This window comes from Notothenia coriiceps, unplaced genomic scaffold (genome assembly GCF_000735185.1).
Source record: "Notothenia coriiceps isolate Sejong01 unplaced genomic scaffold, NC01 NC01_scaffold00001470, whole genome shotgun sequence".
Lineage (NCBI taxonomy): Eukaryota > Metazoa > Chordata > Actinopteri > Perciformes > Nototheniidae > Notothenia > Notothenia coriiceps.
The window spans coordinates 420,967-437,479 of record NW_011334171.1 but is presented as its reverse complement, the minus strand read 5'-3'; the positions used below and the strand labels follow the sequence as shown (position 1 = coordinate 437,479).

Sequence of the window (16,513 nt, the reverse complement as noted above, 5' to 3'; positions counted from 1 at the left end):
ACCCAATTATGAAGCTTGGGGTATTAATACAAAAACTACAATTTCTTAAAATGTAAATACAAAATTTGAATGGCATGATATCCAAAACATGTTTTTTGAGGAATAGCTGGAATATGAAGTGATAACATTTTTTAATTAAAAAGATACTTGAAGAAAACCACCTCACCGGGTCCAAAAAGACCCACTTTTGCATCTAAGGGTTACGTTTCTAAAGCCCTATTGGCTGTACTTGGACTAGATACAAGGGGAGGGAGTAACGTAACGAAAAGGGCTGATGTTCAATAAATACGTTGATCAACAGAAAATACACTAAGTCATCAATAATTGTGATCATTTAACTAGATTGTCTTTTCCTGTATGCTAATCCAGCTTTGTGTCTTTGTCTTATTTCGTCATAATCGTGGAAATTTCCTTCTTGCCACATTACATCATTCTGCAGTGTTTTAATGAATTATAAACCTGCGGAGAAATAATCTGAGAAACTGGAGAGGTAAATATAAAGAGGAGTATATCTTTGTCCTGATGATGAAAACTCTGCAAGCTTTCTGAAAACCTCGGCATCTCTCTGACACTCTCTTCGTTTCTTGTCCCAGAATCACTATCTCTCCCTTTACCCCCATTTGCTCGTCTTTGTCCTCTCTTTGTCCTCTCTTTGTCCTCTCTTTGTCCTTTGGGAGATTCACCAACATTGCTGTATCTAAGAGAGTTGATTCAGATTATATGTGCATGTTTTTCTTCTTTCTGTATGAATTGTGTTATTGAGTTTGGCCTCTTGTTTGTTTGTTTGTTTGTTTGTTTGTTTGTTTGTTTTGTCTATCCTCCACCAGGTTTCCATGGTGGGTCTATTTGTTGTATCTGTTGTTTGTTGGAAGTTATTGACATCCTCCCAAATCAATATTGCTCATATAACAATTTTTTTGTCATCCAGATTGTCCTTACCATCATTTTACCTGGCTTTTTCTAGTGTGTGGATATTTGTCCTGGAAGATCATTTTCTCCATATTTTTCCAAAATAAGAGGTTTTGAGGAATCTAGGGGCTGAAGGATGGAGGGTGTCATATGATGATACACAAGTATTTTAAATCGCCTTGAGGTAAATTAGTGATATTGATCTATATAAAAAAAACTGACTTGACTTGTCCTATATCAGCCAAAGATACCTCGGCATGAATCTAACTAAGGCTTTGAGTTTTTGTCCCATTCCATGTTTTTAACCAGCATCTCATCTGAATTCAGCATTTCCTGGAGAAACACTGAACAGTGAGGCAGAAATGGACTGAGCGGAGGACTGCTGGTTCACCGTACCCTGAACTCGTTCTCGCGGTCCTTGGGCCCCTTGTGGAAAGGCCTGTCATAGTGGAAGCGGCTGACATTGTTTATGCGGTAGAAGCTCTTGATCCTCTCGGGCACACGCTCCAGCTGAGGCACATCAGAGATGTCTGACACTGGAGTCACTGCATAGATCTGCAAGTCTAGAAGTCAAGTGTCAAGGAAATGACAGAAAGACAGACACACATGCATATTCACAGAGGAGGAAGAGCAGGAGGGATACTCAAAAGAAATGCTGACAAAGGGGGTTTGCTTTCACTGTCTGAAATCAATCTCAACATGCCGTGATACTATTTATTCTGTAACATCATGAAGATCATTCATGCATCAGCAAATCATAGTGCAAGCTGTAATGGTAAAACAATTAGTAAATATAATTCAAATGAATTGCCAACAATGTTCATAATTGATTAATTGATTAAACATTAACTTTTCACTGTTGTAACCTTTCTGAAAAGCGAGGATTTGCTTTTATAACATTAGGAAATTAAAATAATTTAATTAAAGGTTGTTGTTTGGATAACCATGCAGATAACTGATGGCTTTAGCGCAGTAAACTGTGTAGGATACACTGAGCGTCACTCTGCAGGATGGTGTCGTCTGGTTGGTTCGGATGCTGCATGGCAATGGCTTGTGGAAATTCCCCCAGCATCCTTTGCTGGAAGTCCTCGAGCCGTTCATAGTCATAACCACGACAGACAAACTCCTTGTTCTGCACAAAGAGAAACATCAACAATGACATGTTAATGAATAACTTTAGTACACAACGGTTATAGTTGACTACAAATAATAAGTCAACTTGTGCTCTGATTTTATTGCTGAAGAGCTAGAAGTACTAGATGCTTTAGTAAAAGTCCAAAATGCACTCTCTTTTAACCCCTCTTCCAAATCCTGAGGGAAATATAGCTGCTAAATGTTTAATGATGTGCTTCAGCTAGTCACCAACTGTGTCTGCTTCTGTTAAGTCCTGAGAAGCGAGTGTACAGATGGCTTTCAAATGTGTTTTCTTGCTAAACTAAAAACAGCCTCCTGCATCAGAGAAAAACACTTTAAGAGAGAGTTAACATCAAAGTTCAGCTGGAAACGAAACAATGTCATCAAACTCCATTTAAAGCTCAGTAAAGTAAGGTGGAGCTGCAGGTTTTGGTGAAAGGTCTGTTAGTCCATTACTGCAACAGTTCTCATCCTCTCATTTTCTTCTTAAAGATTATTATACAAATATAGATCATAGCTGCTTTAATGAAATATATGACATTTGGGCTTTTTATTTTTGCTTAAAGCAAACTCTAAATGGTAAAATAAGTGAATGAAATAGATACTTAGAAATGTCATGGACCCATTTTCTTATACTTTAAGATGATCCAGCGAGAATGTAATTATTTATCTAGAGCCTGATATTTACACAAGAAGTTATAATATACTTTAATGAGATTAATAACAGCAATAGCAGAGAACGGCTGATAGAGGTATAACCCACTTATTTTCAACTCTATCCCAGCTTTCTCTCTATTGCTTCTGACTTGTTCTCCCGCTGAAGCATGAAGGAGAAACGTAACCGTGCGCATCAGCAGAATCACAACTGTGTCAGGAGAGGCCGAGATGAGATTTAGTAAGTCGTACCCTGAGGAAGAAAGGAAACTTCCTGCCATAGAAGCCCATTCTGAAGAACTCCGGCTCGATCCTCTGCTGCTCGATGATGTTGTCATAATACGCTGCCTCCATTTTCTGTCACAGAATGATACACATGCAAAGGAGTCATTATGAATAATGATTTAATAACTGTAGGCTCTGTGTTTACTGATGAGTGTGGCAGTGCACAGGTAATTAGGACATTGTGTTTGACGCTGTACGGACATCACATTGCATAACAGGGTGACGGTGAAAAAGGGAGCTGGAAGTCTCACCCTCCAGCATCACAAAGGATGTGTGTTTTATAATAACAGGAAGAATGCGAGACTTTGCTTACCCGTATCCAGCTGAGGCTCTGATAATCATATAAAGTCTCGTACTGGAAAGCCAGCTCCCGGCAGAGAGAGATCCCATATTCCCAGCACTGCAAAGTCGGAGATCAATTAGATGAATATAAAGAAAATCCTTTATGTGAGCCTTATCATTTGAAAGTAAGCAAAGAAAAAACGTAGTGAGAGTCTACCGAAGCAATGTTGGATTTGGAATTCAAAATAGCTTCAAAATGTATTTGATAACTAAAAAGAGGCCGATCTAAAGTCAGTCTTTCTTTATTTAAATGAAGTTGTATGTACGTTAACATCACATCATTCATTTATTTTTTACATAAAGTCAGCACCAGCCTCTACGAATAATTAAAAAAACAGGAGCAACTTGCATGTTGATTCTTTTACTGGATTCTAAAAGGTTTTGTTGAGATGGTTACTGGAAAAGTGGAAATGTATGCTTTTATGTTTTACAGTACATGACCTGATCGGCTTCTTCTCTGGTTTCCTGATAAATCTTTCTATGTCTTTTGTAAGAAGGGGTTGCCTCTCTTTGTGTGTCAGGAGAGTGGGAGAGCCTGGAGGAGGGGATATGTTTAGGTGTTGAGTTCAAATATCAACAATCTTCTCCAGAATCACAGACTCAAACTTTAATTTGCCTACATTGTCAACCTTCAAGTTGTTCTTCAGAACATTAAGCTCTCTATTTGTCCTGGACAGATTTGAACATTTGTTACATCAGCAGATGAATCCCACAGGTACAGAACCGTGACTTATTCTTTTTCTATGAGGGCAGCAATAAAAACTAGATAGGACAAAGAGTTATTGAAGGAGGCCACTTTTATTTCCTCCTCAGCTGCTCCCACAGTCCAGAGGGCATTGTCCTCTCCGAAGCACAGACACCAGTCAACTAATCTCATTTTGTGGATGAATACTAGCCAGGAAGGAGTGAGTCGAGGAAGCAAATCTCATTTGACCCTTGTGTGGGCTAATCTTCATAGATATTTATATGATATCATTTTCACTGTTTGCTTAAGCACAGAATAATCTTTTATGATATATGCCAAAGCAATGAAAATGAGATGATGTTGTTTCGATAATCCACAGTTTTGGTTCTGCTCTCTTCACGGTAGAAAGGATGTTGCCTAAAATATAAAACATTTTCTGGAAATACATTTACTCTGGTGTTGAAATTAAGTGCAGTTTTGTTGTACTAACTTGTGTTTTTGTACTTCTTAACTTGCTTTTATTTGCATTATTTGTAATTATATTTGTATCTATTGCCCTACATCAGTGTTATTGGACAGCATGTTTGTAGATGTCTTGTTCCTTGTTCTGTACCTGTTTTTGTATCTTGTTGTTTGCACCTAATACTCATTTGTTACTTCTCATGTTTGTATCTGGGACCAGAGACAACTGTATTTGTTTGTGTACTGTGCAGCAATGTGTAGATAAATGACCATCAATTATCTTGTCTCTTTTTTGGGACTTGTCCAGCACAATCCTAACAACACCGCTCCATCAATATAAAGCTAACTTTGCCTCGCCTCCATTCAAACAGTTTCCTCTGAGCGTCAGTTGCAGTACATAGAGGCAGCAGTGAGAGATAACCCTATAAACATTCACTTGCCTTGCCCTTGTTGAAGTAGTGGAGGATTTTACGACTCAGGTTCTCCTTGCGTTGCCACTCGCTCTGACAGGGGTAGTGAAGGAAGTCCCTCAGGGGGCGGTCCTCCCACTGCAGCAGCTCCCAGTACAGCAGCAGGGTGAACGCTGCCTCTGTTGTTGAGGGGGCACATGTCAGAGGTCATCAGAAGAAAAATGTAATAACGGCCATCTAGTAAAACTAACCATGTTGAATAGTTTAGACTCGAGATGCAGGGATACACTAATATCTTTTTCCAGTTCTCGTGAACATGTGGCAAAATGTCAAAAAACACAAAATGCCCAGAGCATAGGGTGTGTTGCTTTGTTTGCAAAAGGAGGAAGTGCAAAATGTTGCACCTGAACAGAAATCGTATCAGCTGCTCTCAGTACTTTTACAATTTTCTACATCTTTCGTACATCTTATTATTAAAATTCGGAAAAATGCTCAAAAACAAAAGTTGACAGCAAATACAGTTTATGTTTCATTTCAAACTAGTTTCTTAGTCGAATTTCAGTTTTGAGACATTTAATTTTTTTGTATTTTGTATGTGTGAATTCACATTTTTGAAGAACATTTTTTTAGGGGATTTACAAAATAAACACATGTGCAAACACAGCCAACTCTGCAGAACATGAAATGTGTTTCAGTCATCTTGCCAGCTGCCAGTTGTTTGTTCTACTTAAGTGATGAATAAGGTTGTACTTGATTAGTCATATTTGGCTACTTTAACACGCACACAATACAGCCACCACTGCTAATAACGTGAGTCAAGCAAGAGCACTTAAGACATTTACAAGATTACATGGAGTCACAACTTCCCCTGATTTCTTTGACATCGTGAGTGGCAGTACCAGACCTAATTCTGTCATGATTGTGATCTCAATGATTATGTTTGTTCATGTTTCTCTCCTACTGCCTCTGAAATCAATGGGAGAGGGGAAACAGCACAAGAAGTAAAACCCTCTCCTTTACCTGTGAAGTCCTCTGCTTGGAGATGCAGGTCACACAGCTTGTGGATGTAACGGATGTACATGTCCTCCTTGTTGACCTCTGATTTGTAAAAATTCTGGGGATGAATTAAACATGATGGTTACAATCTAATTCCATGTGTGAATATATTCATAAACGCGTTCTTCAAACTCTGCCGGGAATGACTCACCATGAGGTTGACGGAACCGCCAATTTTCTTGCTCTCCATCTCATCTCCTTTCATGCAGTCCCTACAAATATATTTCAAAAATCTTACTGCTCTGTAATTCCATGACAAAAACCATCAGTTTGATTATGTTTAACGTAATCTCTAATCTCTGCATACCTGTAATCCAGTAATCGCTCCACAAGTCTTGTGACTGATGTGACAAATGAGATCCCCGTCTCTCTCCAGGTCTCCTGCTCTATCTTCTCCAGCAGGCTGCACATAAAACACAGTGAGATGTTCTTACTAAAGGTGACAAGCACAGGGAGTAAATAGATATGAATGACAACGTCTCTCCGTCTTAGCTGTGAGAGGACTACAGCTCACCTTGGATAAGGCCCAAAGAGCATGGTCCTGCAGTGTGACAGGCAGACAACACAGAGAGTATGTTAGAGGAAATACCATGAGAGCAGCATCACTCTGAGTATCACTCCACAGGCTCACTAAACACAGGTTGGATGCTTACAAAAGGCTGAAGAGCTCTCGGTGGTTATCATCGCCTTTCCCATCCGACACCATGCTGTCCAGCTTATCCATCAGCTCTGCCTCCACCTACAGACATAAATACATTCAGTAAAAAGATGTTGGTATATATTATACGTCAAAAAGATGTCCATATATTTATCACAGCTGCTGCGTCACATAATCTGCCATCTTTACATAACACTATCATAATGACCTGTTTGAAGTTGCCGTTTTTCCTCTGCTCCCAATCCATCATGTCGTGGAAAATTGGGATCATAATATTTCGTACTTCGGTCTGAGGCACCAAGGTGACGCCGAGGAAGGGACCCATCATTCCTGGGATGAAGTGGGGCTTGTTGTCACCTGGATTACAAAGATGATTATAGATTGGAGTCATATGTGTTGGTCATTTCCTAAAACCTTTCTGTATTTTGTGTATTTGTGTTTAGAGTCAGGTTGTCTGACGTACCTAATTTCTGCCACATGCTGAAGAGCTCATAAGCCATCATGACTCTCATATCTCCATGCCTATAAAGAAAAGAGTAGTGCATGAAGAATGAACAGTTAGATAAATGATAAACCTGTGTTTGATAGAATCCACACAATTAATATCCTTAAGTTTCTTACTGTTGAGGAAATTCTTAAGAGAAACTGATAAATGATTCATGGACAAAGTTTGTCTTTTGTTATATTTAAGTAAGTAATAAAGAAAGTCAATATACAAGTGAAATTGAACACGACACTTACTTGTCCAGGATTTTCTTTCTCTTTGCCGGGCCGAGCGCCTCCAGCTGCAGACTGGGCTGGTTGATGTACAGCACAGTGAGGCTGAAAAACGAGTTCCACACCTAACAAACAAAAACACAAGTAAATAAATGCTATGTTGAAAATGTTAGGAATGTATTCAATACATCACACAGTCTATGTGCTGGGTTTCCTAAATGCTTGGCCCCCGCTGCTCGGACACACCTTGAAATCAAAGTCAGCCTCAGAGAAGTTCTTGTGGAGCGCGGGAGACAGGAACTGTGTTGTCACTACGATGATGCTGCAGAAAGCAAACAACACACTGTCAGCTAACAGAACGAGCTAGCTGCCAAAAATAGATGAAGAAATTGCATCACAAGCGTCACCTTCAGTTCAGGATTCTCTTAAGAGACTCTGATCTAATGGTTGGCTGTATTCCCTTACCGTCTCTGGGACAATGACTGCATGACAGAAATGGAAAAGCAGACTCACTGACTAGTCAGAAGCCTCATGACGCTCCAGTCTCGGGGAAAGATATTCAGTTTCATCAGATTGCGGAACACGCAGAAGATCTTCAACAGGAACTCCTAAAAAGGATTGTATTACTTAAGTGTTGCAATAAACAGGCTGAAGCAAAAATGATTTGATCATTTGCAGCCGGAGATATCCTACCTTTAACTCCTCTTTGCTATGGAAGTTGTTGAGTAGATGGTGAAAGTGGAGCTCTGACATCGTCTGCAGCAGAGAGAGAAGACAGGAAACATACTCCCCCTGCCAAAGAAAGTGACAGAAATGGGCATTGAAGGTTAATCCACTCAAAATATTAACTCAAATTCAACCTGTTTTAATTGCACGTCGAAGAGACACTTTGGGTGGAAGCTCACCGTTATCTCCGCCGTGCACTGGGGGCAGCGCTGGCCTCTGGACGTCTCCACAGAGTGAGACTTGCTCATGATGGACAGCAGGGTCTGGAGCAGCACATCCAGAAGGCTCTCCACCATCATCTCCACTTCCTCCTGAACAGAAGACTCCTGAGACACACAGACATGCAACACGTTCCTTATGGGAATGCTTTAGTATGTGTGCTATCATGCTGTAGGTGCATTTCAATAATCTAATCTATTCTTTTTAAGTACATTTTATATTGCATTTTCTAATCAAATGAAACCTTTTTTGGAATCACAATCAATATTAAGTCCTATATGCTGAATATGCATGGTATATTGTTCAGTACCATTGAGCTAGTCTTAATGATGGCAAAGATGCTAGCAAGGATCCCAGAACAGATGAGCAGCTCCCTCTGCTGGCGCAGATGCAGGTGGATGTGATGCAGAACCACCGGCAGCAGAATACTACGAGACTCTGTGGCAAGAGAGGAATAACAGAAAGGAGGCAGATTGAAGATAAAATGCATTTTGGTATCTTCAGAAAAACCCTTTGCATAATCATTAACAAGTGTCCTACCAGGGAAGAAGAAGAGGCGGCTCTCCACTGTACGAGCGATGGACTGCAGTTTGACTACATCCATGGACTGGCCGATGTCCACTGTGCTGGGCATGCTCCCTAGGGTGCCTCTGACATATTCGGCCACCTCCTGAACGGTGAACATCTGCAGCAGCTCATCAAAGATATCCGGGAAACTGTTCAACAGTGCTGCCTGACGGGGGGAAACAAAGGACACAGATAAAGGATTTTGAAGGGTGCATACGGAATAATATTGTCACAAAAAACAGGGGGTGTCAAACTCAAGACATCATTTTATGTGGCCCTTAAGAGCTTGCAAAGAATATTATATACAATACAATTGGTGTAAATGTTGAATATTTGCCTTCAATTATTTGCCCTAGACTTCTGCTTTCAGACGTAGTTGTTTATGAAGTTATTACCAGAACTGATAATAATCGAATGCAGAGCCAATAATGTAATATGATACATTATTTAATATATATTATATATTTATATATGTATATTTATATAGTCTTAAAGATATAACTGGCCCTTTGAGTGCAACCATAATGCTAATGTGGCCCACAATGAAATTGAGTTTGACACCCCTGCTTTAGAAGAAGCACCAACATTTTAAAACACAATACATGGCTTTCCGCAGCCATAATCTCAATTTAGCACTGATTTAGGAATACATCTTCCTTTACATCGACTGCATTGTGGAACCAACACAGGGGGGCGCTTGTGACTTACTGAGATGGACGAGACCCCCGGAGCATGATACCACAGAAAAGCATGCAGCTGCTCACACCTCTAAACTGTCCCAGAGCAAGACAAGGACGGGGCGAGGGGTTAAAGCATGAGTCACAACATGCACGGATGAGAGGTGAAATAAGTCAAAAGAACGAAAATAGAAACAAGTTAACAAATAAAAAGTCAACAATAAATCATGAATGAAACGTAAGATGATGGATAAATAAAAACATATATGATAAAGATAAAAGTTGACGCACTGTACGTCTTTAGAGCAGTAGAGTTTAGTGTGAACTTTCTGACCTGCGTGAACACCAAGTTCTCCGAGCTGCGGCTGTCCAGACTCAGGACGAAGCGGATGGACTGGAAAAGCTCCTGGATGCTCGCTCTGAACTGCTCCTCCTCCATCCCACAGGTGGCTCTGGAGTACAGGATGCGAGACTGGACGATAAACTTGAACAGGTACTCTAGAGCCTGAGGGGAAGCAGAGGGAGAACTGCAGTCAGTGAATGTAAATGTAATTTCACACAATGAATTTCAATAAACGAAAAATACGATTCCACTATTCAGATTTGTGTTTTTTCTGAAAAGGAAATTCAAAGACCATGCGGAAATGTTTCACTCTGAAGTCCCTCACTGAGGCCTCACATGGCTTCACATGACTCCTTATCAGTTCCTCTGTTACCATTTCCTTCTAATTAATCCCAGTAGAAGGAGCCAGGAAAGACACAAAGGAAGTGAATTGATACTTTACCCTCATGGCTTCCTGGATGTGGTCCTGCCTGACGACCTCAGCCGAGCGGTCCATGTACCACTTCAGACATCGAATCAGCTCTCTGCAGAGACACAGTTTAATATTATGAGGCTCAATATCAAGTGTGACTTTTTAGGTTATCTAATTGAGATTTTCGTTTGTGTTTTAATGTTTTACTTGTATGCCAAAGCTCCAGCAAAGTGGTTTTGGATGTAGGCGTCCATGACAGGTCTGAAGTGGTAGAAACGGCTGTCCCTGAGCAGGTTGATGATGAAAACCTAAAAACATATTCATATAGATGTTAAGCTTACTTTCTCTGGCTACAGGCAAAACAAATCATGTAGTAGAGTATACTTATGCTCCTTTAATTTTCCTACCAGTGACTGGAAAACCAGCGGTCCGTATTTATCAGTGTTGTCATCTAAAAGACAGAAGAGCGTATCCAGGACATCTCGCAGGAACTGTGAGGGGAAACAAAGGAATACACAGGCTTCACATTAAAGGCCTCGCTGGAAAATAAAATAGAAACAAAGGGTAGCCCATTCATCCAGAAACACAGAAATAAAAACTTTTTTTAGTTCTGAAATGAGGTTTACAAATTAAAAACAGTATAAAATATGTTAAATAATAACTTAAAATGCACCTTAGAAAACTATACTAGTGTCTTTTCTGTTATTAGATTACATATTTTGTTTAGCGTATAGTCAAGTACACCCAATAACCTCCCCTGCCGCACAGAAGGTAAACATTAATAATTCTCTTCATGAAATATGAATAATATGACGACAGTGACCTTGACAATCTCCTCTCCATTAATCTGACGTAATCGACCGAGGATGTCCAACACCCTGTCTGGATGTGCCTTCCAGTTGAGAAGAGCCAGCAGGTCCACTAGAAACAGAGTAAACTCAAATTGAGTTCAATTCAATCCAAGGGGAAATATAAATAAGAGCGTGTGAGATGGTGAATTACCATTTTGTGTGAGTTTGGTGGAGCAGAGTATTGTGGAGACCGAGAAGGTTTCTTTGGGGCTCCTCTGGAAGGGCAGGTTGGCCGGCAGGTTGGGGCAGCTGTTGAAGTCTTCTTTGCAGCACGGCAGACTCAGGTACAGACCCTGGTTACTGAAGGTGGCGTTTTCATCACACTGGAGGACAGATACCAGAGGGAACGAGAGGGTTTATTATGGTTTAAAGGCAACTTGGAGGTCAAAGAAGTTAACGAACAATGGCACTGAACCATCATCATCTTCATTATGGACGGAAAGTTGGGGTTGTCATACTTTCTTTATTCTGAGGGGGATACTTTAGGATGCTTACAACAAAGTTACACTGATCATACATATATTGCAAACTAACTGGATGCAGATAATCATATCTAACCTGTAGTATTTTGGATCCTGTTGTATTTTTTACTTTTTATTTTAATCATCCAGAATATTGTATATTATTTTGCTTATATTTGATATAATATTTTTCATTTTATTTGTAATTGTTAATTCTCTTTTCCACTTTATAAGTATTGTATTATATTAGTCTGAACACACTTCTGCTTCTGTGACAAAAGAATTTCCCAAACTGGGATCAATAAAGTATCTATCTATCTATCTATCTATCTATCTATCTATCTATCTATCTATCTATCCATCTATCTATCTCATATATCTATCTATCTATCTATCCATCTATCTATCTATCTATCCATATATCTATCTATCTATCTATCTATCCATCTATCTATGTAACAAATTGTGGCACAGTAGGAATATTTCTTGAATCATTGTTGGGCATTTTGTATTTATTTGACTGTGAGACAGACAGACAGTGGGAAGAGAGTGGGTAAAATGCCAGACCAGTGCTATAAGGACCCTAATGGTATGCACTCTACCCAGAAAGCAACAAGTGCGCCCACACAAAAGGCTTCTAAGGCTGTTCAATTGATGATAGATAAATACGGCACATTATCTTTTCCAGTAAAAGGCAACTGGATTTTTTTGTACACCTTCTAAATGTGCATGAAAATCTGCAGACATATTCTTTAAATCCTCTTAGTTGATTATGTCATGCTTGTATTATTGTTGTATGAGACAACTCTAACTGCATTGGTCCTTCCTGCACAGGGTTAACAGTCCTGAACAACACTTTGAATGTACACTGTTTGATCAGTCTCTCAGGGTTGCTCAGCTATCACATGGTATATACTGTACATGTTTCTAGTGAAATAGAGCAGAGAAAATGGATGGTGCATTTAATTACATGTTGGCAGAGCACAGAGTGACCGAGGGTCCACTGCTGAGGAAACACAATGAAGACAAACAGAGAGCCGGCAGCAGCTGACACCCGCCACAGCTGGGAGACTTTTGATTTAAAAGTTCAAGACACAAAGGTCATAGTTAAAGAGACAGCAAAGTGTGTCTTGTTAATATTGTTATATAACAACAATCATTATGACATTATGCATATTTTTTTATAGTTGATACAGAACACTGTTTATCTAATATGTGTGTTAAAACTTAAAGATTTTACTGAATTACAGACTTCCCTAGTTAGTGAAAAACATAATAGATGATGGTAGATGATGAGCAACATATAAGGAAATGTAACTTTAAGCATTAGTTTGCAAAGACTTCTTTAAAGCAAACGTGTACCTCTGTAGTTGGCGTTAAACTGTGGAATTCTTTACCAAATGATTTAAAGGGCTGTATGGACATCTTTAAGTTTAATCAAATGTATAAAGAAATAATAATTAGACAGTATTAAGAAGTACGGTAACCTGTTTCGTTGATGGTAGTTTGTTGCGTTTATCGTTTTATGTTACTGAAAGTATTGGTTGTAAGCAGCGGTGATTAACAGACCATCTATTTGTGTGTAAGGGGAAGCTAAAATAAGACCTCCCAGCTCCTTTCCATCATGGCCTACAAAACAACTGATAGAAGTGTAGATGTTTAGTTCCATGAGTGGAATAAAACTAAAATATAATATATAATAAACCTGCACATACCTTGTACACATATAGCTCATGGCTTTCATCTGACAGTGTGGTCCCGTCCTCTCTCATCAGAGGAGTAAACGCAAAACCAAACAGTTTTTTTTCTCCTTTGTCTTTAGCTGAAAAGAAGCACATCATAGTATCATGCACCATCACACTGTATCAGCACAGCCCAACTACTTGTATAACTCAGAGCGTGATCCAATCTGTCCGAATAAACTCATACGCTAAGGGATGACTGCCACCGGGCTGCATTAGTGACTCACTGGAGCAGTGTCTGAACTCGAAGCGTAGGTGGGATCCTCTGAAACGATCTATGGGAATGGGCAGCTTGACCATCTCACTCCAGCGAGGGCTGTTGTTGTGGTAAAGGACGAAAGAGCGATATTCGCTGGAGCTGGGCTCGCCGCTGCCCAAACTGATGCAGTCCTGAGACGAAAGGCAGCACAGTAGATTGTTTTTAGTGACATGTTGTTAATGACGTATCAAATTAGTGTTAATGACACATGAGGAAGTATGGTTAGGTTACACTCATTAACTCATGCACATATGTGTCATACTTTGAGTGTGTCCCCGTCGGCGTAAAGTACGTAGAGTGTGACTTCGATGTTCTTCTGGACGCTTTTGCCGCCCCTCTCAAACTCTCCCCTCTCCAGGGTCAGATACAGGTCGTTGCGTGTGTCACCTAAGACAAATACGAAGGGGAAATGTTAGTAAAAGAAAATTCCCACTTCAACACATAAAAGACTGGTGAGCACTAGTACTGCCCTGTCGGTTGGGAAAAAAAGGTTTTTATAAAGTTATAATAGCTAGAGGTTGATGGCGCATAGTCACTTGTATTAAAATTGCTCACAGAAGCCAGAAGCGCTTGCTTTCATGTTGCAGCCTAACGCCTGCATAAGGATGATCCATCCCACAAATGGAAATTGATTTTCTATAATTAGGGAAAGGTTAAAAATTATAAAAATTATATTGTTAAAATAACAATAATCGTCTTTTGTCAATAGCTTAACACACACATCTTATTTAATGGTGGTCTATGGGGAAAATAGTTCCGTAATTTTTTAGACGCAACGTCTCAAGGGGCCACAGCTCTCCTCATATCCACGGTGAAGGAATATGTGAAGTTTACTAAACATCTGTCGCTCGCTCCTCATCTCCACTCCATTCTACATTAATAGCTGCTAGCATAACACCCTGATCTCTGCTCCCAACTGCCACATTAAATTGCATTATGGGTAGCAACGGGCGTCAGGTTTAAACAAGTAAGAACAATGAATAGAACAAAAAAGAGACTATATCTGTGGCTCTGCTACATGCATTTTAGGCCTTTTGTGAGTGCAATGCTAAAGGCTAAATCTGAGGAGCACTCCTTTAAGCTTGACACACTAACTAGGAAGTCATGCGCAGAATCTTGAGGTTTAGAGTCATAACACGACATAAACATCTCAGTAGACTATTAGAACCAACATGTGTCCTGTCCTGGCGATGTTAATACTTTATAATGTACATGTCAGCGTCTGCCCAACAGATGAACTGCGAGTGGTCAGCATAAATTAAGACTAAGATGTGCACCACACGTCATTGTTCCAGTTAATGAGAAATGACCCAGCTGAGCTGTAATACACTGTAGCTCATGGCTGCCTCAGCACCTTTTGTGAGGTCAGTGTTTAATGCAATAAATATCAGTGGCAACAGCGGAGGAAGATATTGCAGTTATTTATAAAATCAGATTATAGTTATTTATATCCAAGTCATTTCCTTGGGGACGCATGAGTCACAAGAGGTGATATTGGGAGGTATTTCAGGCTAACTGGTGAGGAGAGGATGGGAGAGGAGAGGATAGGAGAGGAGAGGAGAAGATCATACATTCTCAGTAGACACAAAGCAGAGCCATGATATCTGATGAAATATACCGAAATAAACACACACCTCAGATTTTCTCTCTCTCTCTCTCTCTTTGAGATATCTTTGAAGACCTCTGCTTTTCATAAGTTGCTCAGCACCTGACCTAAATGCAGATCTCACAAAAATACTGTAGGGAGTGACACATCCGAGAGCCTCCTAAACACCAGTGGTGGAAGAAGTACCAGTAACAATAAAAACATTCAAGAATATTGCATTACAAGTAAAAATCCTGCACTCATAATTTTACTCGGTAATACTGATGCATTTAAATACTTTATACACAGCTGTGTATTTTGATGTTCCCAATCCTGGGTCCTCTGGAAAGGGTCGAAGATAACTCTGAAGGTTGAAGGATGAAATGAGAAATGCAATGAACCTACATTCTTCTTCCCTACTAATTTGAGTTCATTTTCTGAGAATGTTTCTTTAATTACCTCAGTAAAGGAAGTCATATTTTTGGTTCAGTATCTGTTCGGTTTGTCGGTCAGTAGGATCACGGAAAAATGACTGACCCGATTTTCAGGAAACTTGGTTCAAGGGTGATATATCGGCCAAAAAGGAACCAATAACCATTGCAGCAGATCTGAATCATGAGGTGAATACACAATCACTTTTCACTTATGGATTCAGTCTTGGCGGAGGTCTGCTCTCTCTGAAGGCACTTCTAGTTTATGCTGTTTTTATCAAATGTTTAATATGTTTACCTCTTCAGGACTCACATTGTTATTTAAATTAAACTTTCTGGAAGTTCAGACAGGGAATGTCTCTTTAACAACTCATGACATCCCTGAAATGTAACAAAAGGCCACTACTATTGAAAAAATGTTGTACAAATATTGTATTTTGTTATTTTACTCAATGTTTACTGTAACTGTAGAAAAATGTAGCACCAGTATAAAGTAGCATCAAAATGAAAAAGTGAAGTACAGCAGATAAATAAATTAACATTTCCTTGGCACAACACTCTGCTCTCTCCTACATCTTCCTGTTTCCTGCGGTTTTCTTCTATTTAATCTTTCACCCCCATCCTCCTTGCCCTATCCCTGTCCTCCTTCATCTTCATCTTCTGTACCCTGACCTGTGAGCGTCCCCTCTTTTCATTCCTCCAAGCCATCTGGCCTCTGGTTTCCACCTCCTCCTTGAACTCTCCGTCCCCATTACCGCCCGCTGCTCTCTGCCTCCTCACCTGGCAGGATGACATCTGGGAAACCCAGTTTGCGTGTGAGTGCCAGGGCCCTGTTGAACACGGCCTGGTTCTCCCGTCGGATTTGCTCCAGCTCACCTCGCAGCAGCTGCAGGGAAATGATGAGGCCTGGGGGCAAGAGTAAGCACAT

At 40.0% G+C, this 16,513-nt stretch overlaps 1 protein-coding gene across 1 annotated transcript; it reads right to left on the bottom strand.

Annotated features, from left to right (window-relative positions):
• Positions 1-1,296: 1,296 nt before the first annotated feature.
• Positions 1,297-16,513, bottom strand: dock3 (dedicator of cytokinesis 3). The gene is made up of 29 exons (XM_010790597.1): positions 16,366-16,513; positions 13,832-13,956; positions 13,538-13,700; positions 13,284-13,390; positions 11,259-11,430; positions 11,080-11,177; positions 10,664-10,747; positions 10,464-10,564; positions 10,287-10,368; positions 9,836-10,006; positions 8,798-8,990; positions 8,568-8,695; positions 8,218-8,364; positions 8,006-8,104; positions 7,826-7,920; positions 7,559-7,634; positions 7,337-7,437; positions 7,059-7,117; positions 6,804-6,952; positions 6,591-6,676; positions 6,452-6,478; positions 6,245-6,340; positions 6,089-6,149; positions 5,902-5,995; positions 4,912-5,060; positions 3,296-3,382; positions 2,950-3,054; positions 1,900-2,041; positions 1,297-1,472 (listed from the first exon to the last, which is right to left on the bottom strand). The coding sequence occupies exons 1-29, from the start codon at positions 16,511-16,513 to the stop codon at positions 1,297-1,299; spliced, it is 3,321 nt and encodes a 1,106-aa protein (XP_010788899.1).